The following is a 27,831-nucleotide window of genomic DNA, read 5'->3' on the forward strand; positions in this document are numbered from 1 at the left end:
CGCAGCCAGCCAGCGGCAGGCCACTCTTCGGCTCGCTACCACAGACAGTCATCTCGGCTCCTGACACACGCCGGAGACTTCCGAGGCGAGGGCCGCACATTCGGACACTGGATTGCAGGCAGTCGTTGCTGCCGCGTTCACAGCTATGCCAGCAAGGAAGAAGCAGCGGGGCCAGCCTACGGCTCCCGGTGGAGCAGCATGGCTCACACCGAGCAACGCTGAGTCGGCTGTTGGCGCAGCCATCCTGACATAATCAGAACTCTGCAGCTGGCGTACAAGACTGGTACAACACAGTGTTGCATTGCACAGGCTGCTGGGGTGCTTCCTCAGCATTGTGGGACCTGTGACACAGACCAAGGTGAACGGAGCACTGCAGTGGAAGCAAATAAATCATTTGGAACATTCTTGCCGAGTTTTAATACAGCACCACCTGGCACCCGTCCACAACAATGCCTACACAGAGATCATGTCCCGCCAACTTTTTCGTTGAATTTGTATGCCATGAAACTGTTTGTTTTGCACTGGATCAACAGCTGCAAACAATCTTAGACAGATTCCCAATGAAAGTGCTTGGTTTGCCTTGTGATGTCTGGCGACCCAGTTGTGTGCAAGATTTTATCACAATCCAGAAGTGGTAGTCCAAGCATGTTTCCCACTAGACCAATCCAGTTTTTCACAATTATTTCACATTGCACTACAGGCCCAATGCCTCACATCTTAGCAATGGCCACAGTAGACTCTGACTGCTGGATCATCATTCCAAAACCCTCATTGGCCCCACCTCCTCCATTTCTTCACCCATCCCATTTGGGGATGACATACACGAAGGTGTTCACCAGGCAGCAAGTTTACTGGGATGACAGCAGTGCCAACACTGAACACACATCCTGCTCCTGCCATTCCTTCTCTCTCAGTCAAATGTCCCCAACTCAATGTTTTTCACTGTGGCCTACCCACAGCCACTGACACCCTTGGGAGAGGGTACACGTAAATTTCGTAGGTGCTATTTCAGAGCGCTATGTGACTGCCAGTGGTGAACACCATCTCCAACTTTCATTTTGTGGTGTGCACACTATCCACTACCACTCCTGCTATCATCCGTCACCCTGGGAGGATTTTCACTATTGCAGGGGTACCTCCAACCCACTGTCAGATAATGGGCTACAATTTACATCAACTCAATTGAATGCTTGAATGCGTTCTGTCACTGCAGTGACATCGACCATCTGATCACCAACCCCTTTCACCCCACCTCCAAAGTGGAAACTGAGTGTATGGTCAGCAACTTCAAGACTCAGATGCAAATGGCCTTACAAATGTCGATTGACAATGCCTTGCACTGCTTCCTCTGGACATATCGCTCCTCCCACATCATAGTCGTTAGTCCAGTGGAAATACTGCACGGGCACACAGGCATTGCACCCTGTTTGACCAACAATGTTCTGTGCAGCACACACATCCCGTGCACACATCCATGGATGCCTGTGTCTGAGCTCCATCATTCGACCTACATCTGGAGTGGACCAAAGATATCATTCTGGGCCACAGGGACTGTCAGCTAATGAGTTTCAAAGCTGTGTACATTGGCCTGATCCACCATTGAGACCAGCTCTAGCCGTGACCACAGTCACAATGGCCCTGCCGTTGCCTCTGATTCTGACCTGTGGACCAGACACAAAGTCTCCTCCGGCTGAGTCTCTTATGCTTTCCCTACACATCCCGTGCCACAGCAGGTGGGTGAGGGGATTACAGTTTGGAAATCTATGAAGACATAACCACTATCTCCATCCCAACCATCCTTCAACCTGGTCGCACGGGAACAATCTTGAGCTGCGGATGCACTGATGCTTCCACCATCCTCACAGCCCTTGGTCGTGCACCTACTGTGATCGGGGCCAAGCTAATAGTCTTAGGCTTGCTGGCTGAGTGTGCTACGTATACACTCGCCTGCCCCCACCACCAGCTGACACTATGTGCCAATTTGACAGAAGAGGGATTTAGTAGCCCCGTCAGTGGACGGGAGTGATAGTGGAGTGATGGCACTACAGTTAGACTCAATCAGATGCCATTAGAGGTATGACGGCCAGGTCACACAGTCTCATCAATAGCAGCTCAGTTCTAGATGAATGGTGAAGTCCCAGTCTAGCATAGTACACACCGAGCGAGGTGGCGCAGTGATTAAACACCGGACTCGCATTCGGGAGGACGACGGTTCAATCCCACGTCCGACCGTCCTGATTTAGGTTTTCCGTGATTTCCCTAAATCGCTCCAGGCAAATTCCGGGATGGTTCCTTTCAAAGGGCACGGCTGACTTCCTTCCCCGTCCTTCCCTAATCCGATGAGACCAATGACCTCGCTGTCTGGTCTCCTTCCCCTAAACAACCCAACCCAACTAGTATACTACACCACTTGAGCTCTGTTAAGTATCGCCTAGATGCTATTCAGCTTTCAACCCTGGTTTGGACATTGACTCTCTGGCTTACATTCTTGCTGTTTGTACAGTGCTCCGCTCATGACAACATTGGCTTTTTATCAGGTGCAGATAGTTTGATTTATTGATTGATTGATTTATTGATCCATTTTCATTTACAACTGCACAATATGCAAGAGATATTTGGATTTTTTGTTGATATTAACAGTTTTACATATAATATACCTTTGTACATAATAACACACATTAATATATCAATTAATGATGAATACTTAAATAAATTTTGTTACACTATATACAGAGAGATAAAATACAAATGTTCTTCTGAATGAGACTACATTGGTTAAACACACAAAAATTTAGTTTAATAGATGTACATAAACTTTATATGATGATGTCAATTGTATGTAAAATCAGACTATGGAAAGGCCAAGATGGAATAACAACAATCTGAAAAGGATGACTGCTACTCAACACATAGAAGAGGCATTAAGTCATCTACAGGCACAATAAGAGGAACACTAGAAACATTTTCACCTTTTGGACAAAGTCTTTCTTCAGAAATAGAACTCTCACACATTCACACAACAACACCAACATCAACAACTCACACACACATGGCCACTGTCACCAGGCACTAAGGTCTGACTGAGACAGAGTGAGATGAATGCAGCAATCTAGCTGGAGTGGGATGTGAGGTAAGGTAACAACATGAGACAAGCAGGGGGAAGGAAAGCAAGCTAGGGATGGCGGAAGATGCTAGTGCTGGCTGTGGGAATTGATGCAGGGATGCGGTGAGGACAAGATAGGGGGAGGGAGAAAAGAGAGGAGACAAGCAGGTGAGAGAGAGGTACTTGAAGGTACATTGGCAGGATACAAAGTGTGTTTGTACTGGAGTGGGAGCTGAGAAGAGGACAGGAAGGGGGAAGACAGGAACTGGCGAAAGTTGAGGCCAGGGTGCTTACAGGAATGAAGACTATTTTGTAGGGAGATTTCCCACCTGTCTCATGGCTCATATCCCTGCAATAAATACAGATGTAGAATGTGCACAGAAACAGCTAAGTGAAAAATCCATGCAGTAAGGACGTTTATTTATAAATAAAAGCCAACTTTGTGACTTTCCTTTATGTGAGACTGAGTGTATTTGTGTGTCTATTTGAAGTTCTAGATTCACATATTTTACCGTTCGGTCCCTTTGGCATAATCTTTCATTGATTTTATCAATACCTGTTTGTACTGTGACGTATTGTGAAATTTTGAACATTCGCGAATCCGAGATAAACTTGTACTGTTATTCTCAATTTTAGGCTTAAACTTAATGGTTCTCTTTTAAAGTTTTTGAGAAAAGAAGGCTTATTCTCATTCAAAACAATTGTTCTCTAATTTCGTTGTACAATTACATGAGGAATAGATTATTTTTGAGAATTTTTGGACACTTACAAAACTATATTTTCATAAGTTTATGGTACGGGTGTTCAGATATGTAACTTATTTAGCAGCAAATCAGTGTTTGTGGTTCACAGTTCTGTCAAAGAATACAAATAAACATGTGTTTTTGAGAATTTTTGGAAGCTACCGTTGTCCTTTGCAAAACCTATAAACAATTTGTAGTAAATCAGCATTTGTCATTTAGTTACCATAGCAGATATTCTAACTGACATATTGTGTTACATCCAGTTTTTTTCTAAAAGAGGAGGGTCCCTATAGGTTATCTGCATTTATCATAAATTAACTCTGTTTTTGAATTTGTTAACAACTGTAATTGACCTCAAAATGTTTTACGAGATTAGTTATTTTTACCACAGGTTTTTGTGTTGCCTTAATGGAAATATCATTCTGCATATTCGCTTCAGTTCTTATAAGGAATTAGCAACTTTTCAGCTCAACAGATTAAAAGATAATCAGCAGACAAAGTTGTTTGTTGACTGCCTTGTAATACATTGCACTAGCCAAAATTCAGCCCTCCTGTGAACACTGTTCTCGAACACAGGATGAGTTGGTTGAGGTTTGTAAGCAGGTGGAAATCACCCTGATTATACAGTCAACTGATTGGCAGCTACTGCGAATTGGTGTGCTGGAAGAGCTCCCAACAGTACTCACCCATTTCACTTTGGGTGGTAAAAGGTAGGTCAAGATGTCCCATCCAGGGATGACAGGGACCAGGCAGGACTCAGGGTGTTATACCGATCCCTCTAACCAACAAGTTTGAGGTGCTGTCTTTCACTGAAACTGAAGCTGAGCCAGAGGAACTCACTTCAACTGTTTTGGGGCAACCTGTTTTACCCGGTGTCAAGAGGAGGCAAACACGAAAGGTAGGGGTCTATTAATTGTCAGCAATTCAGATGTATGCTGAATGATGGTACTCCTTAGGGAAATGGCAGCAAGGGACAGGAAAGGACACCAGGTGCATTCAGTGTGTATGCCTGATGGCCTTATTCAACACGGTGAAGAGGCTATTCCAGCAGCCATTGAGAGAACAAGATGCAACCAACTGCAGATTGTGGTGCACATTGGAACAAATAATGCCTGTCATCTGGGCTATGAGGTCATACTTGGGTCATTCCAGCAACATACAGAGAATGTTGAGAAGACAAACCTTGCTCATGGAAGTTTCAACGAAGCTCACAATTTGCAGCATTGTCCCCAGAACTGATCATGACCTTTTGTTTCTGAGTCGAGTGGAAGGACTGAAGCAGAGACTTCAAAGGTTCAATGACAAGCTAGACTGTGACTTCCTGGACTTGCAACATAGGGTTGGAACTATAGGGTCCTCCTATATGGGTTAGGTGTGCACTATACATCAGACGTTGCTACTCGGGTAGCTGAATGTGTGTGAGGTGCACACAAGGGATTTATAGATTAGGTGACTCTGTCCAATCCAGATAATGACAGCTGTAGGAAACCCAAAAGTGTCAGTGTAAAACCAAAAGAAATGATAGGTGATAGTATTAAAATCCTATTGGTAAACTGCTGAAGCATTTTCAACAAAATACCAGAGTTTGAAGTGCTCACAAAAAGCAGTGGAGCTCACATAATACTAGATGCAGAAAGCTGAAATTGATAGCAGTGAGATTTTAGGGGAAAATTTATGTGTAGGCAAATGGGAAATGGAGAAATGGAGGTGGTCTATTTGTCACAGTAGACAAGAAACTCAATTCACTGAGGCAGAAATTAAAGCAGCATGTGAGACTGTTTGAGCAAGACTCAACATCAGGGGTGGGCAAAAAATGATAACTGGCTCCGTCTATCACCCACCAGGCTCATGCCCTGATGTAACTGAAAACTTTAGAGAAAACCTCAGTTCACTTGTATGTAAATTCCCCAATCAGACTGTAATCATCAGTGGAGACTTTAATCATCCAACAGTTAATTAGGAAAATTATAGTTTTATTAGTGTTGGACATGATAAGACATCCTGCGAAACATAAATAAATGCTTTCTCTGGAAACTGCCTAGAACAGATAGTTATGAACCACACTCATGATGTAAATATATTGGATCTAATGGCAACAAATAGACCTGACCTCTTTGAGGATGTCCACATTAAAACTGGTATCAGAGACCATGACATGGTTGTAGCAACAGTGATTATCAAAATACAAAGGACAACTCGAACAAGCAGAAAGATATATATGTTAAATAAACTAGATAAAAAATAAGTTTTGTCATATCTCAGTGAGGAATTTGCAGGACATGTAGAGGAACTGTGGCTCAAGTTTAAAAGAATAGTTGACCGTGCACTGGATAGCCAGTAGAACAATTCATAATGGGAGGGAACCTCCATGGTACACAGTCACCATAAAAAAACTTCTAAACAAACAGAGATTACTGCATAATAGTTGTAAAACAAAGCATACGCTACAGATAGAGAGATAATGAATGAAATGCATTTGGCTGTCAAGAGAGCAATGTGTGATGCCTTCAATGACTACTGTAGCAGAATACTGTCAAATGATACATTATAAAACCCAAAGAAATTCTGATCATGTCTAACAACTGTTAGTGGCACCAATGGTAGTGTCCTTCCATTTGTTTGTAGTATTTTCCACTAAACAGAAAATACATTGAAGTCAGGACATGCATGTAAAGGTCGGTGGTCTTCTCAAATTTCTGACCAATAAGCCCTAGTGACTCTTGTAGAGGTACCCTGGTGAATAACGAAATGATGTCAAAACTCACCGGGGTATCTGAGTCTTTCACCCTGAAACGCCCAGCACCGAGATCAAATTTGTTTCAGAATGCCACAAATCCCTTGTGAGGCTCAGGGAGAGCAATAGGGTAAATCTTCTTTCGATACCTAGTCACTCAGGGATTAGTGGTAAACTACAACCTGATAGATTAGCCAGGACAAGAGCAATGATTCCATTTGTTAGACCAGAACCTGTCTTACACAGACTCCGAAACAATGGTAAAATCAAAACTACATAGTTGGATAAGGAGACAGCATGTAGACTACTGGACTAAGATAAAACTGGAAAAAAAGGAAACTTCATGAGGCACCTGCACAAGATTAATACAGAGTAAGAAGCCTCTAAATGTAGATTACGTGGTGAGGAGGCCTAAATTGCGCCATATTTAAGCTTCAAATGAGAAACGGTTGGGGCCAAAAGACATAGAATATTTCAATCATTTATTTCTGAAGACATTGTGCCTAACAAAGACCTAGTAGAGGGTCACATTCCTGCTTCCCTCTCTGTATGAAAATGGGCTGACTTCACTAGAGTGACGGGGACACAAACCAAACAATAATTCAGTTTTCGTGCAGGTAACATCAGGCTAAGATCACTGTTGTTTTGTCTCCCTGTTAAATCAAATCGATAAAATCCACAACTGGAAAGGGTGTGACACCTGTTCAGGAAACATATGTTACTCTGGCCCCTACAAGATACACTTTTCATCCTCCAAGATATACCTCTGATGTGGTTTCATCTACAGTCTGTATCGTAGAAACATGTGAGCCACCAAATCTCATCAAGCCCCTGGTCGTGTCAGGATCTCCTGGTGACACAAGTGTATTGATATTGGGACCAAACACATCAGTGTCAGACACAGTCAGGAGAATAGTGGAACTAGCTTACAACTAGTTCACAGGCAACAAATTTACCCTTATCTTACAAAAACCAATTTCATGCACTGCATACAAATCAAAATGACTTACAGGTGCTAGCTGAAGAGATCAATGGATACACGCTGCATGAGGCTCCATGAGCAAAGTTCTTGGGCATCCAAATGGATAATAAAGTGAAGTAATGTGAGCACATAGGTAATTAACCAACAATCTCAGCTCTGACTGCTTTCCACTTAGAAATCTGTCTCATTGTGTTAACCTATGAACAGAATTGCTAACATATTTTGCATATTTTCACTCATTACTGTCCTATGGCATAATCTTATTCAGTAATACAGTTAATACAAAAAAACATATTTGTGATAGAGAAGGATATGACAAAAACCTTGTGTAAAGTTGACTACTGAACGTCTTGCTGAAGCCTCTTCAGGGGCCGGCCGCAGTGGCCGAGCGGTTCTAGGCACTTCAGTCCGGAGCCACGCGGCTGCTACAGTCATAGGTTCGAATCCTGCCTCAGGCATGGATGTGTGTGATGTCCTTAGGTTAGTTAGATTTAAGTAGTTCTAAGTTCTAGGGGACTGATGACCTCAGATGTTAAGTCCCATAATGCTCAGAGCCATTTGAACCATTTGAACCTCTTCAGGGGCCTATAGATTCTTTTTCTCTGATGGTATTCATGATCAATAGCAAGAGTGAATGAAAGCCTGTGGACAGCCACTAGTGGGAATCAAGGAGGCATGCCGGCACAGGATCGAATCCGCCAGGCAGATTAACGATTAGGGTCATTGTGCTGTTCAGCCTGAATGGGATTTTTGGGCGGTAGGTGAAAACCAGGCTGGTACACACATCCTGCTTCAGTTACACAATTCCTAAACATTTTGAAAATGTTCTCACACTCTGAGTTAACACTAGATGCAAACATACGGTGCACACAAATTCTGCACCTGATGGAAAGGACTGGCGATGGGAAGGGCATCTGGGCAGGCTCAACCATTAACAATGCCAAATCCAAATTAACATTGTGACCCTCTGAAGTTAAAGGATAAGGACAAGAAGAAAAAGAACAACAACAACAAGAGAGAATGAAAGATGAAGTCCCTGTCGTTCAGAACGGAGTTTCAAACTTTTTCGCAAAAATCCATAACAGGCTGCCAGTACACATCATGCAGGAAACAGAAAATCCCCTGATAGAAAGAAAATAAAAAATACCTCATTAGTCATTCTTTCAGCAATTTATAATAATGCTTTGATTCGAAGAGACAAACTCCATGTAAGTCTATTTTTTGTATTACAGAGACCTTGATTTTTGCAATACAAAGACAGGTGATAGTGGTCTATTTCTGAAGTATTGTATAAAAAGAACAGGTTTGTATTAGAATACAAGGAGCAGTTGCCTTCCTCAAAGTAAATGTCCTTTTCTAATGTTCATGAAGAAATATAAAATTTTTCCCGCAATGACCAGTGTGATTAGGTTAGCATTAGTCATAATTTGTAATAAGTATATTCTAAACAAGTAGTCAGCACTGGTTGCTTCATAGCTTGATTCTTTCCACATCATTGGAGGCATTCCTTCATGATGGAATTTATGGAATACAGTGTTTGAAAGAATGAATTAATTATTTAATGTACGAAAGTCCTTTCCAAAAGGCAGGCAAACATTCCCTCTGGGTCTACATGCAACACTGCCATACAACTCTTCCTTTCATTACTACTTTTAGCGACTTGATTAATTTTGTGATCTCCTTAAGCCATGACCATACTGGCTGCATCACGCAAAACTGTTCTGCACTGTGTTGGTACATCAAAGGAAATGGTTCACTCGTGTGTGCTCTGTCTCGATGGCATTTCTTTTTTTCCATCTTTACTGACGTGCACTTGTGCACACTTGAACACTGCTGTGGACCAACAAATGCTTTGCTCCACGGTATGCAAGTGTGCCCTCACCTGTGCCATTCTGCGCAGCTTTGCACCACGCATGTGCACAATACATTCTGTGTAGATATGACATTAGAGGTTGTATGTTTGTAACTGATGTGCAGTGGTGTTCAAAACTTAAGGACGAAAGGAACTTTTACATAACGTGTCACTGCCAAGTAACATAGCTCAATAAAACTTGTACCACAAATAGTAAGAGCTGCTATAGTATAGTACAGAAGACAACTGTAAAAGATATGCAATGTGACAAACAGAAATGACACTTTCACTTACAAACAATAATTACAATGAAGTCATCATGACTCATGATGATCCTCTGGATATTACAAAAGATGAGACATGGTTCTTAATAGGTTGCATGAGCACTGCAGGTACAATGCATGCTCTGCAACATGCTCCATGCTGTCTACAATGCTGGTAAGGAGTTCTTGTGGTAGAGCATTCAGTTTCTCTGCCAGCATGGTTGACAACTGCTGGATGGTCATTGCTGCTTTTGGAATTGTGGCAATAACAGATCAGAGGGTATAAAAAAAATGTAACTGTATCATCCGAAACAGAGCCTCTTGAATCTTGACTGAATTAGGAACTGACTGTATTCCATTTCTCAGACTTAATCTGTCTTCCCTAAATTTACTACATCTGAAAATTTTAACTTAACTGGAACCAGGAATACTTTACTTTTCTTCAGTCTGGCTGAACATTAGATTCACACATACAAATAATTACCCAACAACTATAATAATATGAATGATCATTTCAGCCTAAATAAAACACATTACCACTGATAAAATAATCTCCTACACAAACTGAACAACTTGTGATGCGTTTTTATCTAACAATGCAATGCAAGTAATGCATAACATGCAAAATCCCTCAGCAGAGCACAGTAATTCATGTGAGATCAAATGTGAAACCATAAAATGAGCAAATGCAGATAAACACTTACAAAATATATAAACAAAGAAGCATTGGCAATTAAAAGCAAATGAAAGAGGATAAAACTGCATAACTTTCACCTCATTAGTATTGATAGCAATTTTTTGCATTAATACAGACTATGTCATAAGTCAATGAGTTTGCAAAATTATTGAAAGAAATAAGTTAATGGATGAAACCAAGTTTTTAACTATTATTCTGTACCTTATTACTGAAATGAAATCAAAACAGCATTAGAACATGATAGTTTACAATTATGTAAAGTTAATAACGATGAAAAATTACTCTTGCTTATGCATATTAAGCTTCTACATCACTGATCAGAAAAACATAGTTAGTGGTTTCAGTTAGTCAATGTGCCTTGGAAACAGATTCCACACAGCTGATGCTGTCGACGAGTTGTCGACATCCGCCTTGTTAGTCCATGTTCCTTGACCGTGTAATCCAGTAACTGGCATTGTCTTGCTGAGCTCCTTGGGTGCCTGTTAAAAATCTAACAGGAACACACAATTAATTCCAATTAGTGTATCTGCATGCAGCAACGGACATAAAGCAACACGTTTCTTTCCATAACGCGTGATGTAAGCTAACCTCATACAGTTTATTGCACACATAAACCACAGTTTTCAGATTTATGGTTTACGATCATGGTTCCGTGCTTTTTGCAGTATATTTAATTACACTACAAAAATAAATCAAGTTCTGTAAATCGTTAGTCTGATATTTAAACCGAACAATAAACACTTTGTGCAATTGTCTACACAATCACTTTAATGATGTGGCAATCAGCACATTGTGCATTCACAGTTAAAGTTCTGCATATCAATATACAACATGAAAATTTGTAACCATGTTTTCTGATTTGTTCAACAGTCCATGGTATACACTAAACAGTTTGAGTTATCAGAATTGAAAAGAGTATTTTTATGGCATGCACAGAGCATACAGGTCAGCAATCAAAGTTTCATGTTTAATGAGTAAACACACAGTTCCAGCAAATGAGCAACACAACACATAAAGTCAGTAGGTCCTTAATCGCGATACAATCCAAGATCATAAATGTAGTACTGACCAAACACTGATATTTTTCACAGGCCAAAAACACAATGTGTAGCAGTACATATGCACAGCACGACGATCACCTGCACTCTCTTCTTCTTCTCACTCCCGATGCTTTGTTGATGCCTTCTCTTTTGACCTCTTGATATGGTTCTACATCACTCAAAAACCTCACTCCCTATAACACTTTCAAAACCTGATTACATCATTTTCTAATTTATACAAAAACACAATTTCATATTACTTTGTCCATAGAAGATGAATTCAAATAATTTGTTCACAAATAAGGAGGTATACAATGCCAGAATAATTGAAAATGACAACTACATTCATAACAATTACATTAACTCTTTCAGACCCTCTGGCTACAGTTGTGTACATTAACTGTGTCTTAGCTGCAACAGAAGTATTTTTCCCAATGGAAACCTGAGGTACGTATTTGTGAATGTTCAACATTTGCATCATATGCAAATGCTGTCAACTGTTGCACATCACTATGAAAATATCAGCAAGTTAATGTAGCAGTGCGCAGCAGCTCATGACCACCAGAACACAAGGACATGGTTGGTTAACTATATTCAACAGTATAATTGAATATTATTATCATTATTTTACATGGTAATCACTGAATGATCATTTTACAATTTATTACAATAGATAATATTTTGTAAGTAATTATTTTAGCCCATAAAATGAATCCAAGTATACAAAGTATGTTTTGAAAACAGGTACATATTTTGTGTCAATCTTGCATCTAAAAACATTACAAATGCACCACGACATTACCCCAAGAAAAATTTTCCTTCCTCAGAAAAAAATCCTTTCTGAAATATTTAAGTAAATAGAAACATAATGATACCAAGAATTAAATTTATGAATCTCATTTTGAACTAACCTTTTCATTGTATGACGAAAATAAAGCAAAAAAAAGAAGTAAAAGAAAGTATAGTAAAAAGAGGAAAAACTGTGTATTAGCCTTTATCTTCACACATGCTCCCTGATTTTATCATATGATGTTCTTTTGAACTTCTCATGATAAAATGTATTCAACAAAGATGAATTATATTGTATGTGTTTTTGTATTCATGTAAGCCAATTTAACGTAAAATTCCATGGTCATATTTTGAGCTTAAAAATAACTTTTTCATTGCTCCTAAATTCCTAAATTATCCTACCAATAATAGAAGTAATATGACACAGTCTGCAAAAGAACTAGCTTCATCTATCCTCATTGGCATACAACAAGACATAATATAATTAATGATTTACATGCAATCCCAAATAATGCCCTTCTTAGTTTTTATTGTTTTTAGTCCTTTTATGTAAATTTTCATTTCTTAACTCCTCACATATGAAGTCATCGTTTCTATACACTTATTCCTTTAGTTACAAGGGTTATGAAACTCACTGTTGCTACTTTGTTTCATGACACAAGTAGTCTTTCAATCTATTTATTATTACTGACCTATGTAATCTACCAAAAATTACATACTTTTACGAACTCCAATTCATCTTGTCTATTGCTACTTTTCCTAGTATTATTTCTCCATTTGCAAGTTGTAAACAAATTTAGAAACGTTAAACTACTATTAAATTAACAGTCATCATGGTATGAAATATCCTCTCTCTCAAATGGCCTTGCAAACTTAAAAGAAAAATTAAAATTTTCGCTTTTAAACTTCAAAAAACAAAATTATGCTCTCCCTTCACCTCCATTCATTTCTCCTCCTGGATCCCAATTTATTGCATCAATACATTGTTTTTGTGTTATTCTAATCTAACACAGTTTCAAATACACTATGTTCTTAAGATGAGACTTCTACTTTGAGTTTGGGTAAACTAAATAAAATGCATTCGAGTGTGACATACTCATTACCTCAAGCAGACCTTCGCATAAATAAAAAAAACTAATATCTCATTATTTATCTCTCTAGATTTTTCATACATTTTAACTAATAACAATCTCCTATTTTAATGACAACTTTCTTTACCTTCTCATCATGCCTTCTCTTTCTCTTCTCCAGTTTCCTTTCCATCAGCTCCCTCAATTAAGTCACCAATATTGGAAATGGCTCCACCTTCTGGATCACTACTACTACATTCTTTAACTACCACATTCACCAAATTCACATTCTTTGTCTTTAAAAGGAAAATAACACTCTCAGTGTCAACTCATTCCCTCTGGACACAGATAGTGGACAAATTTACTTATAGGTAACATTACAAAACACTGTCTTATTTAGATTCTCAGGTTATTATTATGTTGCTTTTTATTACAACTACTACTGTTTTTGCTGCGCATACTTTCCATGTTCCATCTTAATTACTCCTTCTTCAGTTTCTCATGATGCACAGCACTACATTAATCATTACTTTCCACATTGTTTGCTCAACCCACAAAACATATTTCACATTTATTCCACTTTTTAACTGAATTCTACAATATAGGAAAAGATGGACTGCTACTTACACACACACACACACACACACACACACACACACCACACACACACACACACACACACACACACACATAAATAAGCAAACACACCACAAGCACACACTACTGCCAACTCCAGCATCTCAGGCCGGAATGCAACATCATGTGGGATGCAAACAACAATCTGGAGGGGGTGAGGAAAGGGAAGGGGAAGGGATAGTAGTGCACAGGTGGAGAGAGAGAGAGAGAGAGACACGGTCGCTGTCTAGTGAAGTGTGCAAGGACTAGAATGCCAGCATGTGCAGCGTCAGGAGCTTGTGGGGCAGGGTGGTGGGGGAAAAAGGAACAAAAAAGGAGAGGAGTGGGGAAAGATGGGCAGATTCATTGGCAGAGGGCTGCAAATAAACTGGATAGGAGATGAGAATGGGAAGAAGATGACAGGACAGAGGGCGTGGAAACCGTTTGGTGGAGGTTGTGGAGACAGTATGTTACCATAGGTTGAGACTGGGCTAATTACAGGAGTGTAGAATGTGTTGTAAGGATAACTCCCATCTGCATAGTAAGTATCAATCAATCTTTTTCTACATTAGTGATATTCTTATCTGGAGTTTCCATTGTTTGATTTTTACTGAGTTCAGACATTTCTCCTGACTACATAATGGCAAGGCCCTAATAACAACTTCACTTATAACGTTCCTTACTTTTCCTCTTATTTTATCTCATTTTTTTTCTTTCTCTCTATCTCACATTCCTAGCACCACTATTTCTCATCTTACATTCCATATTTCCTCATTAACTATTATTTTCATTTACTCCTTATTCCTTTTACTAATTATCTAAACACTTTTCCTTATCATTGCCCATCAAAATTCATGACTTCATCCAGCAATCACTTCTTACTCTTTCATTCATATTTACCAGTAAAGGAATCACTCTCCTCAACTACTCTCCTACACATACCCATCAGACCTCAATAAATTCTTCCTATAATACACAGCAACAAAATACTCAAAATTCTTCACTATCTTGTTCAAATTACAAAGAACAAACCAAATTTAGCTGTTCAATTATTTCCACACAATTATGTCAGTCTTGCCTTTTACCAGTACTCTCAAATTTCCTGTACAAAGCTGTTCACAAACAAGCACACAGAACCGCCAACTCCAGAATGCTGGGCAGTAATGTCGTCCCGAGATACTGGAGTTGGCGGTCGTGTGTTTGTGACGTGTGCTTGCTTATGTGTGTGTGTGAATGTAGTGTGTTTATCTCTTTTTAACCGATGAAGGCTGTGGCCGAAAGCTATTTGTAGGTGTCTTTTAATCGTGCCCTGTCTGCAACCTGACATGTCTTCTTTATGATACATAGCACTCTATCTTTTCCTACATTGTTGATATTCCTACCTGGAGTTTCCATTGTTTGATTTTTGTTCACAAGCATTTAATTTATTCTTACTGTTTCAACTCATCAATAATTTATCCATTCATCATCATCAGGGATTATATCTCATTTTGAGAAATATTGTTATAAACAGTTATATCTACTCAGCCCTTACTCCATATATACACATCAAAAAAAGTTTTGCATCATCCCGGTTCCCAGAACTCCTGAAGATAGATATTGACTGCGGATATTGTATCACAGACACAGTCCCTTTGACTGTTCAGAGATGTCACTAAACCTGCACAAAGATGTAAACAACCATGCATGAGCAGCGCCTATTACACGGAGGGGATCCAACAGCTGATCATTTCCAGTCATTACATCAGGAAGGAGGTACATGGCTCGTGTTGTCTGTAGTTCAACCATGTCTAGCCAGTCAGTACCACAGTTCAATAGTGTCTGCATTGATACTTTGTGCCAGAAAGTGCTCTCAACAAGGGAACTATCCAGGCGTCTTGAAGTGAACCAAAGCAATGTTGTTCAGACATGGAGGAGATACAGAGAGAGACAGGAACTGTCAATGACATGCCTCGCTCAGGCCGCCCAAGGGCTACTACTGCAGTGGATGACTGCTACCTACGGATTATGGTTCAGAGGAAACCTGACAGCAATGCCACCATGTTGAATAATGCTTTTCGTGAAGCCGCAGGATGTCATGTTATGGCTCAAACTGTGCGCAATAGGCTGCATGGTGCACAAATTCACTCCCAACGTCCACAGCGAGGTCCATCTTTGCAACCATGACACCATGCAGCATGGTACAGATGAGCCCAACAACATGCCAAATGAACTGCTCAGGATTGGCACCACATTATCTTCACCAATGAGTGTCGCATGTGCCTTCAACCAGATAATCATCAGCAACCCAGTCAGGCTGGACACCTTAGACACACTGTCCAGCGGGTGCAGCAAGGCGGAGGTTCCCTGCTGTTTTGGGGTGTCATTTTGTCGGGCCAACATATGCCACTGGTGGTCATGGAAGGTGCCAGAACGGCTGTACGATACGTGAATACCATCCTCCAACCGATAGTGCAACCATATCGGCAGCATACTGGCGAGGCATTCATCTTCATGGACGACAATCCATGCCCCCATTATGCACATCTTGTGAATGACTTCCTTTATGATAATGACTAGAGTGGCCAGCATGTTCTACAGACACAAATCCTATCAAACATGCCTTGGACAGATTGAAAAGGGCTGTTCATGAAAAATGTGACCCACCAACCATTCTGAGGGATCTATGCCGAATCGCCGTTGAAGAGTGAGACAATCTGGACCAACAGTGCCGTGATTAACTTGTGGGTAGTATGCCACGATGAACAGAGACATGCATCAATGCAAGAGGACGTGCTTCTGGGTATCAGAGGTACTGGTGTGTACAGCAATCTGGACCACCACCTCTGAAGGTCTCGCTTTATGGTGGTACAACACACAATGTGTGGTTTTCAAGAGCAATAAAAAGGGTAGAAATGATGTTTATGTTGATCTCTATTCCAATTTTCTGTACAGCTTCCCGAACTCTTGGAACCAAGGTGATGCAAAACTTTTTTTGATGCTTGTAGTTCAATAGCTGAAGAGTTGTTTTGAAACATACAAAGGATAGTAAAAGAGTAGGAAGCAGTGCAGAAAACTAAAGAAAGAAGCAGCACTGCAATGGCTTGAGGCACTATGCATGCTACTGCACATATTCATTAAAGGGTAGTGAACCCCCTGGGGTTTGCATTCTCACAATTGATAACTTCTCCACAATTCCTTCTGTGCTCCACTATCCATGGTCCTTATCAGAGTTTCCCTTCCCTTCAGAGAACAGTTAGATTGCTATTTACCAATATCCATCACTCTGTGCAAAGATAATGCAAATTCTGATAATGCAAATTCCCTACCAACGCTTCAACAATATTACTTCTTTTCCATGTAATGTCTGAATGTTTTAGTTTGCTAATCATTTCCTTGCCGTATCCATTCACAATTTCCTTGGAACTATCATAGTCTGGATATGTCTCACAAACTTTCATGACATCAGTCTGCCTATCATTGGACCACTACACATCCAGGAATTCCGTGGTACATGCCTTAAAATATTCGTACTTTCTTGAGCCCATGCCCCCCCCCCCCCCCTCCCCACATTTCAATCTTTTCGTTTTTAAGCTCACACAACCTGTTCTCAACATATTCTTTGCATCCCAATAACAGAAGTTGAATTTACTTCTACATTGAGATCAACAGTTATGCTGTCAGTGTTGTTACCACTCTGTACCTGTATTACTGAAGATGACCCCAATATATTTTTATACCCAATACTCTGTTCTAAATCACCTGCTTCATTCTCATTTTCAGAAATGGTTTCTTTAATCTTTTCCACTTCCGCCTCATTCTTCCAACTATATTCCCTGAAAATCTGACCACAGTCACACTCTATTTAAGCTTTCTCTTGTTCATCGCCAACAGTTTGGGCTTCACTGCTTGTATCCAAGCATTCTACCTCTTCATTTCTGATACTCTCTGACTCATCCTGTTTTGTAAACATTAACTTCTTTAAGTGTCTGATCTATTGCTTTACCTGGCTCCTTTTTCAACTTATTCATCATTCTGGTAATAGTTTCTATTTGCCACTTCATTGTTCCTTCAATTCTATCTGCCTTTCTTCCATTTTCTCATGTAATCTTCTTATCTGCCCACTCAGTCCTTCCTGCCCCTCTTTCATTTTTGCTATCAGCAATTCAAACATAATTTCTACACCTCCCTTCTCATCTACTTCTCTTTTGACATTTGGCACCAATTTAATCGCTAATCCTTTTTCTACATTTTCCGTAACTCTTCCTGATCTTTATCTACCCTTCGTTCACTTCGCCATGTTTGGAAACTAGCTACCCTTTCATCCTCTATAATCATAATTTTGTATACTCAATGAATACAGACAGATCAAAACAAATTACTCTCTTTACTAAATTTCAAACTTCGATCCAAAAATTAACAGGTTCTGTCAGGACAGCACTAAAATTACACTTTCCTGTCACTACACAGTCGACATATGTTGCAATAGCAGATCAGAGGGTATCACAAAATGTAACTGTATTGTCCAAAACAGCACCTATTGGACCTTGACTGAGCTAGGACTGACCATGTTCCATTACTCGGACTGATCCATCTCCCTTAAATTTACCGTGCCCAGAAATTTTCACTTAACTCGAACCAGAGTACTCTACTTTTCTTCATTCAGGCTGAACATTACATTCACACATGCAAGTAATTACCCATCAACTATAATATTATGAATGCCACCCATTAGCCCAAATCAAACAGATTACCACTGATAAAATATTCTCCTAAATAAACTGAACAACTTGTGACATGTTTCTCTCTAATAATGCAATGGCAGATAATGTATGGCACGTAAAATCCCTTGGCAGAGTACAATAATTCCTATGGGATCAAATGCAAAAAAATAAAACATGCAAATGCAGATAAAACCTACAAAATATATAAACAAAGAAGCATTGGCAATTAAAAGCAAATGAAAGGGAATAAAACTGTATAACTTTTACATCATTAGTATCGATAGCAATTGTTTGCAATAACACAAATTATGTCGTAAGTTAATGAGTTTGCAAAATTATTATAATTATTGAAAGAAATAATTTAATGGTTGAAACCAAGTTTTAACAATTATTCTGTACATCATTACTGAACAGAAATCAAAACAGCATTGCAATATGACAGTTTACAATTATGCAAAATTAATCACCATGCCAAGTTACTCTTGCTTACGCATATTAAGCTTCTACATCACTGATCAGAACAACAATGTTAGTGGTGTCTCTGAGATAATGTTCCTTGGAAACAGTTTCCACACAGCTGATGCTGTCGATGAGTTGTTAGTCCACGATCCTTGACTGTGTAATCCAGTAACTGGCATTGTCTTGCTGCGCTCCTAGATTGGGGTTGCCTGTTAAAAATCTAACAGGAACACTCAATGTCTGCACAATTAATTCCAATTTGTGTATCTGCATGCAGCAATGAACATAACACACAGTTCTTTTCATTAATGCATGATGTAACCTAACCTCATATAGTTTATTGCACACATAATCCACAGTTTTCAGATTTATAATTTATGATCGTGGTGAAGTGGTTTTTGCAGTATATCCATCCACAATACGAAAAGATTAAGTCAATTGTTCTGTAAATCATTAGTCTGATGTTTAAACAGAACAATAAATATTGTAATTGTCTAAGCAATCACTTCAATTATGTGGCAATCAGCATGTCATTCATTCACAGGTAAAGTTCTCAACATCAATATATGACACAAAAATTTGTAATGTTTTCCGTTTTGTTCCACAGTCCATGGTATGCACTTAACAGTTTGTGCTATCTACAATTGAAAACAGTATCTTTATGGCATGCACATAGCTTACCGGTCTGCAAATCCAAGTTTTATGTTTAATGAGTGAAAACACAGTTCTGGCAAATGGGCAACACGATGCATGAAGTCAATAGGTCTTTAATCACATTACACACCAAGATCATAAATGTAGTACTGACCAAACACTGATATTTTTCACTGACCACAAGCACAATGTGTAGCAGTACATATGCACAGCACGACTATCACCTCCACTCTCTTCTTCTTCTCACTCCCGATACTTTGTTGATGCCTTCTCTTTCGACCTCTTGATATGATTCTACATCACTCAAATACCTCACTCCACATAACACTTTCAAAAATTCTGGTTACATCATTGTCTAATTTATACAAAATCACAATTTCATATTCTCTGCCCATAGAAAATGAATTCAAATAACATGCTAACAAATAAGAAAGTATACAACGCCAGAATAATTGAAAATGGCAACTACATTCATAACAACTGCAGTATGTAAACAGAAATATAATTATACCGAGAATTAAATTTACAAAGCTCATTCTGAAATAAGCTTTTCAAAGTATGATGCAAATAAAACAGGAAAGAAGTAAAAGAAAAGACAGTAAAAAGGAAAAAAATGTACATCATTCTGTAGTGGTATCTTCACAATTTGCTGCAGTGTGTCTCCTCACTGCAACACATACTCACACACACACACACACACACACACACACACACACACACACACACACACTTGATATGATTTTCACTGATCAGCCAGGTCCTTATGACCGCTTAGGTAATAGCCGGAATGTCCACCTTTGGCATGGATAACAGTGGTGACACGTCATGGCATGAAATGAACGAGGCCATGGTAGGTTGCTGGAGGGAGCTATCACTACATCTGCACACACAAGTCACCTAATTCCAGTAAATTCTGTTAAGAGGGGCAATGAGCTCTGACACCATGTCCAACCACATCCAGGATGCGTTCGATGGGGTTCAGATCTGGCAAGTTGGGAGCCAGCACATAATTTGGAACTCGCCACAATGTTCATTTAACCACTCAAACGCACTCCTGCCCCTGTAACACAGTGTGTTATTTTGCTGAAAAATGTCACTGCCATGGGGAACAAGATAATAATAATAATAATAATAATAATAATAATAATAATAATAATAATAGCTTTATTCAACATCGAATGGTACACTGCACATGTACAAAGAAACAGTAATGATTAAAGTTATTTGTACAATACACAAGGCACATTCTTCTGAATATGTCATTAATTTACAACAAAATTACAATAAGATGTTTACTGATTTCTATTCACATAATTTCACATAGCATTTGTTATTCTTCATACAAGTATGGTACTCTTCTAATGTGTAGAAAGGCTGTTTTACTAAAAATTTCTTAAGCTGATGTTTCAGTTCAATTGTAGGAAGAGTCATGACTGCACTAGGCAGTGCATTAGCTAATTTTATACCTGCGTGCTGAGGCCCCTTTTCGTAAAGTGCTGTTCTGTGGCTGCCAATGTAAAATCTTTCTTTATTTCTAGTATTGTACTGGTGGAAATCTGAATAAGTGTTTGGGTACAGTATTTTCACAAGCAATATGGCTTTTAGAACGTATGTGTCTATAACAGTTAACACCTCTGTTTTTGGAAACAAGCTGCGACAAGATTTCCTATATTTTGTTCCACAGATTATTCTCACACCCCTTTTTTGAAGAATGAGTAGATTATCTAGATTAGCTTTGGTTGTTGCCCCCAAATTTCAATACCATAGTTCAAGTGAGAGGAGAAAAGAGCATGGTATGCAGTCTTTAGGACTATGGTGTCTCTACAGAACTTGCAAATACTACTGATTGCAAATATATTTTTTGACAACTTAGTTGCTAGGGAGTCAATATGTGTGTCCCATTTCAGGTTGCTTTGGATTGTTAAGCCAAGGAATTTTACACTAGACTCTTTCTTTACCAATTCGTTGCCCATGTATAATTTAATTTCATTATTCAAACTACTTTTGTTAAACTCCATCAAACATGTTTTACTGGTGCTTACATTTAAGTGGCTTTCATTAAAAAACTGCAATTTCTTTTGACACATTATTACACTTGGCCTCTAGTTCATTACATGATTCCTTTTTACATACAATGGATGTGTCATCGGCATACAGAACAATCTTGGAATTTATAGTACAGTATTTAATATCATTTACATAGATCAAGAACAGAAGGGGGCCCAACACCGAGGCCTGGGGCACGCCATATTTTACGCAAGTGATCTCTGATTTGTAGACACCACTTTCCGTTTTAAGTAGAACAAACTGTTTTCTATTGCTCATATAACACTTTATTACATCATAAGCAGCGCCTCTAATTCCCATGTTCCATAGCTTGTCTAATAGGATGTCAACGTTCACACAATCAAAGGCTTTTTCGAGGTCTAAGTATACACCTGCCACATGTTCCTTGCTTTCGATACCCCCTAACACCTCTTCAATTAGTTGAGCAGCTGCAGTGCTAGTTGATTTACCTTTTAGGAATCATCATCAAGGGGTGTACCTGGCCTGCAACCAGTATACGATAATCTTTGGCCATCATGGCGCCTTGCATGAGCTCTTATGTATCCATGAATACCCACATAAATGTTCCCCAGAGCATAATGGAGCTGCCACTAGCTTGTCTCCATCCTACAGTACACTTGTCAAGGGGCTGTTCCCCTAGAAGACGATGGATCCACGTCCTCCCATTGGCATTATCAGGATTCATCCACTGTGCCAACATCCAGTGCCCATGGTCATGTGCCCATTTCAGTTGTAGTTGCCGAAGTCATGGTGTTAACACTGGCACATGCATGGGTCGTTGGCTGCAGAGGCCCACTGTTAGGAGCATTTAGTGCACTGTGTGTTCAGACATACTTTTACTCTGCCCAGCCATTAAGGCCTGATGTTAGTTATGCCACAGAGTGTTGCCTCTCCTGTTTTACCGGTCTGCCCAGCCTACGACATCCAACATCTGCAATGAGTGGTGGCCGCCCAGCCCCATGACATCTGGAACTGGTTTCACCACGTGTTGACGACATTTTCCACAGCACTCCGCTGTCACCTGACAAGCCGTGCAGTTTCCGAAATGCCTCTGCCAAGTTTCCGGGCCATCAAAACCTGCCCTCGGTCAAACTCAGACAGATTGCATGTCTCCCACAATCTACACACGGACAACACACTCACTGATAATACATGTAATGTGCATGTGTCTGACAAGCAATCAATCCTCACCAGATGATGCTGCTGCCGCTTGGACGGGTTTATATCAATAATGGTGATGGTCATAATGTTATGGCTGATCAGTGCGAGTCTGAGGAATGGGCAGGTCAGTCCATTTGCTGAATATCCTCTCATTCCAAGAGCTTCTCCATCTGTGCTGTTCAATGCAATGGCACAGTTTCATCCATAAAAAAGAAGTCAGGGTCGAACACACCCCTGAAAAGGTGCACATCAGGAAGAAGTACAGTGTCACAATAATGCTGAAAGCAACATTATGCTTCCCCACACCATAATACGTAAAACACCAAAACAATCATGTTCGACAACGCCATACGTACCCCATATGGTGAGAAGTGTGAACACATAATGAACCAAGGAACATTGTTGAACATGATCATTTTGGTAGCCAAAGTGCTATGATGTGGAGAGCCATAATGTTGCAAGGGTGTACTGACCTCCAAATCTAAGAACACAGAACGCTCACTGTTCAATATTATTATGACACTGTACTTCTTCCTTGTATGCCTCTTTTCAGAGGTGCATTTGGCAATGACTCCACTTTTCCAGATGACAGTGCGCAACTACATTCGAACAGTGCATGTGGAAGAGCTCTTGAAATGAGAAAATGTTCAGCAAATGGACTGCCCATTTCCTGACTTAAATCCCTCTGAGCACATGTGGGATGCGTTGGGGACACATACTGCAGCACGTCCAAATGCACCAGCGATGATTCAGCAGTTATCAATTGCATTGATGGAGGAACGAAACACTCTGCCACAAGAATGCTTTACCAACTTTCTGGCCAACAAGAAAGCACATTACGTAGCAGTCTTGCTGTCATGGTAATCACACACCATATTAAGAATCATATTCTGCCTTTCGTAATGTCCAGGGAACCACACGAATCATGGTGACTTCAGAGTAATTATTGTCTTTGAGTAAAAGTGCCAAATCTGTTTGAGTAAAAGTGCCAAATCTGTTCATCTCATATTTCTTTCAGTCACCTTCTGTACTGTACTGTACTGTACTGCAGCAGTTCTTCCATGTATGGTCCAAGTTTCATTGAGCTATGTTATTTGGCAGTGACACACCATCCGAAAGCTACTTTTGTCCTTGAGTTTCGCACACCAATGTGGGCCTATGTTGTGAGCAAACTAAGTTCCTATATAAGCAACCCTAATGCTTTTGTTTATTGGTGGATGCAACATTTGCTGCCATTCAGATGAAATAATCATTGAATTTGATAGCCAATGATTTAAATGTGTCACCACTCCTGACACACCTATTTTCAGGGAGCTCAGTTTCACTTGAATAGCTGTTTTCTTTGTTTAATAATGTCCCTAACTGCTTTTCCCTTATTCTTGGAGTGTTTTATGTTTAAAGCATAGTGCTTTTTTAATAACTGATTGAAGGATCTTACAATACTTATAACAATAGAGTTTGTGATTACAGCTTGTTCTCTGAATTAGGTAGAATCTTCTTTTCCTAGCATGAGATACTTTTAATCCCATGAGTTATCTGGCTTTTCACCTTGATTATGTTCAATTTTAGAGGAAAACGTGACTAAAAGTGATTAAATGGAATGTTTGAGAAAGAATTAAGTTTTCCATCTATTTTATCTGCTTTATAAATTTTTCCCAAGCATTCTTCCCATAATTTCTCTCTAAACAGAGTGAGTGTTTACGATTCTATGAAATAATACTTTTTTTCTATGAACTTTACGTAAATGGTTAGCTTATTTTATTAATATTTTACAATCAGGTCCAGATCAGCCATTGATTATCTGAACCGCTGACTGTCTAATACTTCAATCTATGTACCGGTACTTATGACATTTTACAAGGAAAACCATATGTTATCCATATATCAGTAGAGCTGAAGCTTCATAACTTCAACAAAAACTGTTTTAAGTGGTATTTATGTTCCATATTCAAAATATTTGACACACTATGTGACTGCCTAATAACAATACTCTTTTACTTTAGTTCTGAAAATTTGGAAAATTACTATTTCCCTTAAAACGGGATGCACTGTCTCTACAAAAGTTATTTTTTATTTCTAGTACTCTGGTTCTTCATTTTATATTTCATTCAAATTCCTATTGTTGTTAACAACACACATCACTAGGGAGTGGCAAATAAGTGTAAAAATACAAAGATTCCTGAAGAGGCTTTTGTAAGATGTGCAGTTATCAACATTACATAATACTTTCAGTGCACATTTGTGTAAAACAAACATTTTTTGCTCACTTGTATGTCTGGATGAACAGACATTATTGATGACAGCCATCCAAAATTACTTAAAAATAAATGCACTGAATGTGTGACTGACTTGGCTCCATTTATATTAGATATAGATGTACTACCTATTGATGATATATGAAAATTTGTGCCGGATCAGAACTCAAACCCAGATTTCCCACCTATAGTGAGCAGTCGTCTTAACCATTAGGCTACCCATGCATGCTGCCCACAATGAACCAAACTTCTGTATGTCACACATCTACATCCTTAGACCATGGTTGCCTACATTCATCACTGAATACTCGCAATTTTACTTTGTGTTCCCACACTTACCTTGAGGATGAGACTAATGAGGAATGGTGCAACAGCTGCAAGCATTTAGTGGTAAATGTAGACTATGGTATAAAAATGTAAACAGTGTGACATATGGGAGTTTGGGTTGGTCCTGGAAATGTAAATGAATAGCCTAAAGGTTAAGGTGACCACTCACAATAAGAGGGAAATCTGGGTCCAAGTCGCAATCTGGCTCAAATTTTCATGTCACCAATAGGTAGTACATTAATACCTAAAATAGCTGAAGCCAAGTTATTTGCTTTCAGCAACTTTATTTCAAAGTAATTCTGGGTGGTTGACTAGCATCAACAATGTCTGTTCATCCAAACATGCAAGTAAATACTACACAGTGGGGTGGGCGAGATTCCTCATTGTCTCTTTCTCACTGGTGTGGGAGTGGATGACCAAGGTCTAGTTGTGACATATGGAAGTTTGGGTCAGTCAGAGATGCATGTGTGGATAGCCTAACGGTTAAAGCAACAGCTCATGAAAGGCAGGAAATACAGGTTCAAGTCATACTGTCACGAATAGCTAGTACAATCAAATAACGGAAAATCCAGGTTAGAATACAAACAATGTAGGGAAAAGATAGCTTGCTACTTACTGTAAAAAACAGTTTTCACCCCCTCTGTCCTGTCAACTTTTCCCTATCCTTGTCTCCCACCATCTTCATGTGCCTACCTCTGCAACTGCACCCACACACCTTTGCCTGCTCCTCCCCTTGTGTGATCCCACCCCCCTTCTTCCCTCTCCATCTCCCTACCCCAAAGCCTCCTGATGCCCTGCTGTGTCCGTTGGCAGTCCAGTTGTAGTTTGTGCTGCCGGAGATGGTGGTCATGTGTGTGTGGACTTAGCTACAGTGCGGTGCCATCTCAGTTTGTTATTCATCTGGATGACTAGAAATTTTACAGTGAGTTTTATTTAGTATATAGCTGATCTCTATCTCAGGTATTTGTATGTCTGCTCACTTAGTTCTACATGTAATGAGTAAAGCAGTACTATGAATAGAAAACATGAATGTGGTAACTTGAATATAAGGACAAATATGATTGTATTCTATGAGAAAAATGACATACTCACAGAAGAGATTGACAGGAATAAATAGATTTTATAGCCAGTTAACACTGTTTGACAATGTCACCCTCTTCAAAGACAGATACAAGAAAATATTCTGACACCATACGGCAATGCAGTTAGAGGATGTGGAATCTACACTACCATATAACTGTTTGCTTTTTATAAAACATTTTCCATTTATTACATATAATTTAGCAAAGATAGCTTACCAAACCCTCCACCTTCTCCAAACAGTTGTTGGCGAGCTTCATCTGAATCTTTGTGTAAAATTGTGCCTTCAGTTCTGAATATAATGAAGGTTGCTCCTGTAGAAGGAAGTACAACATAGCGACCTTCTTTGTAGCTGTATTCCACAAGGTCTGTCACGATTTGTGCATGATTTGATGTTAGAACACGGGTCACCTCATCTTTGAGTTCCTGGTAAGAAAAATAAGTTGATACAATAAATGAGAAACACACATGGTGGAACACAATACATTCTGTGCAATTGAATCTCGGCTAGCTACTATTTTGGAGAGACAGCAATGTGACAGTTTGGAATAGCACTCAGCTGTGATGCCATCAGACACCGTAATGTATTGCAGAATGGGCAAGTGTGAAATACCAGAGCACTTTGTAACAGCCAGACTGTGGGTGCCTAACACATGGAACATTCCAGTCCAGAGGTAGTCCAAGCACTGAACTTTTCACTTGCCACCATATCAAAGGTGTACAACAAGTGACTGTACAGAAGAAACTGCTGTCGCCAGAATCCACTGCCATGGGCAAGAACTTGTCAATACCACCAACTGTATTGGACTATTTGACATTGTAACATAGGACAGATTACTCACAGTGGAGCACATCCCTATCCAGTTCAGTCATGGACAACAATAGCCTGCACACAAGCCACACCATCTAGCACCACCTCCTCAGTATGGGATACAGAAGCCATGGAAAAATGTCACCTGGATTGATGAGTCTGGTTAATATTGGATACACAATGATGACAATGCATGAATATGTCATTGCTCCTGAGCTGTAATAAAATGTGTTGAGGATCATTCCATGGACATGACAGTCTTTGGTGCACTCACACCCACTTTTTCCAGATCACCTGACCTAAATCATATTGGTCACATTTGTGATCCAATCATGAGATAGATATATGTATGTTGTGACTTCATTCTGACAAGTCCCCAACACTTGTTAGTGACAACAGAGAGGCCATGGATCAGAGTGGCTGGCT

General features: G+C 39.6%; 1 protein-coding gene across 1 annotated transcript in view; it reads right to left on the reverse strand.

Annotated features, from left to right (window-relative positions):
- Window positions 1-27,831, reverse strand: part of LOC126088243 (dynein intermediate chain 2, ciliary-like) — a 396,539-nt gene that overhangs the window by 308,655 nt on the left and 60,053 nt on the right. Inside the window, exon 4 of the mRNA XM_049906373.1 lies at window positions 26,813-27,020. Coding sequence (XP_049762330.1) covers window positions 26,813-27,020 — 208 coding nt within the window. The remainder of the gene's footprint in view (window positions 1-26,812; window positions 27,021-27,831) is intronic.

This window comes from Schistocerca cancellata, chromosome 6, assembly GCF_023864275.1.
Source record: "Schistocerca cancellata isolate TAMUIC-IGC-003103 chromosome 6, iqSchCanc2.1, whole genome shotgun sequence".
In the NCBI taxonomy this organism is placed as follows: domain Eukaryota; kingdom Metazoa; phylum Arthropoda; class Insecta; order Orthoptera; family Acrididae; genus Schistocerca; species Schistocerca cancellata.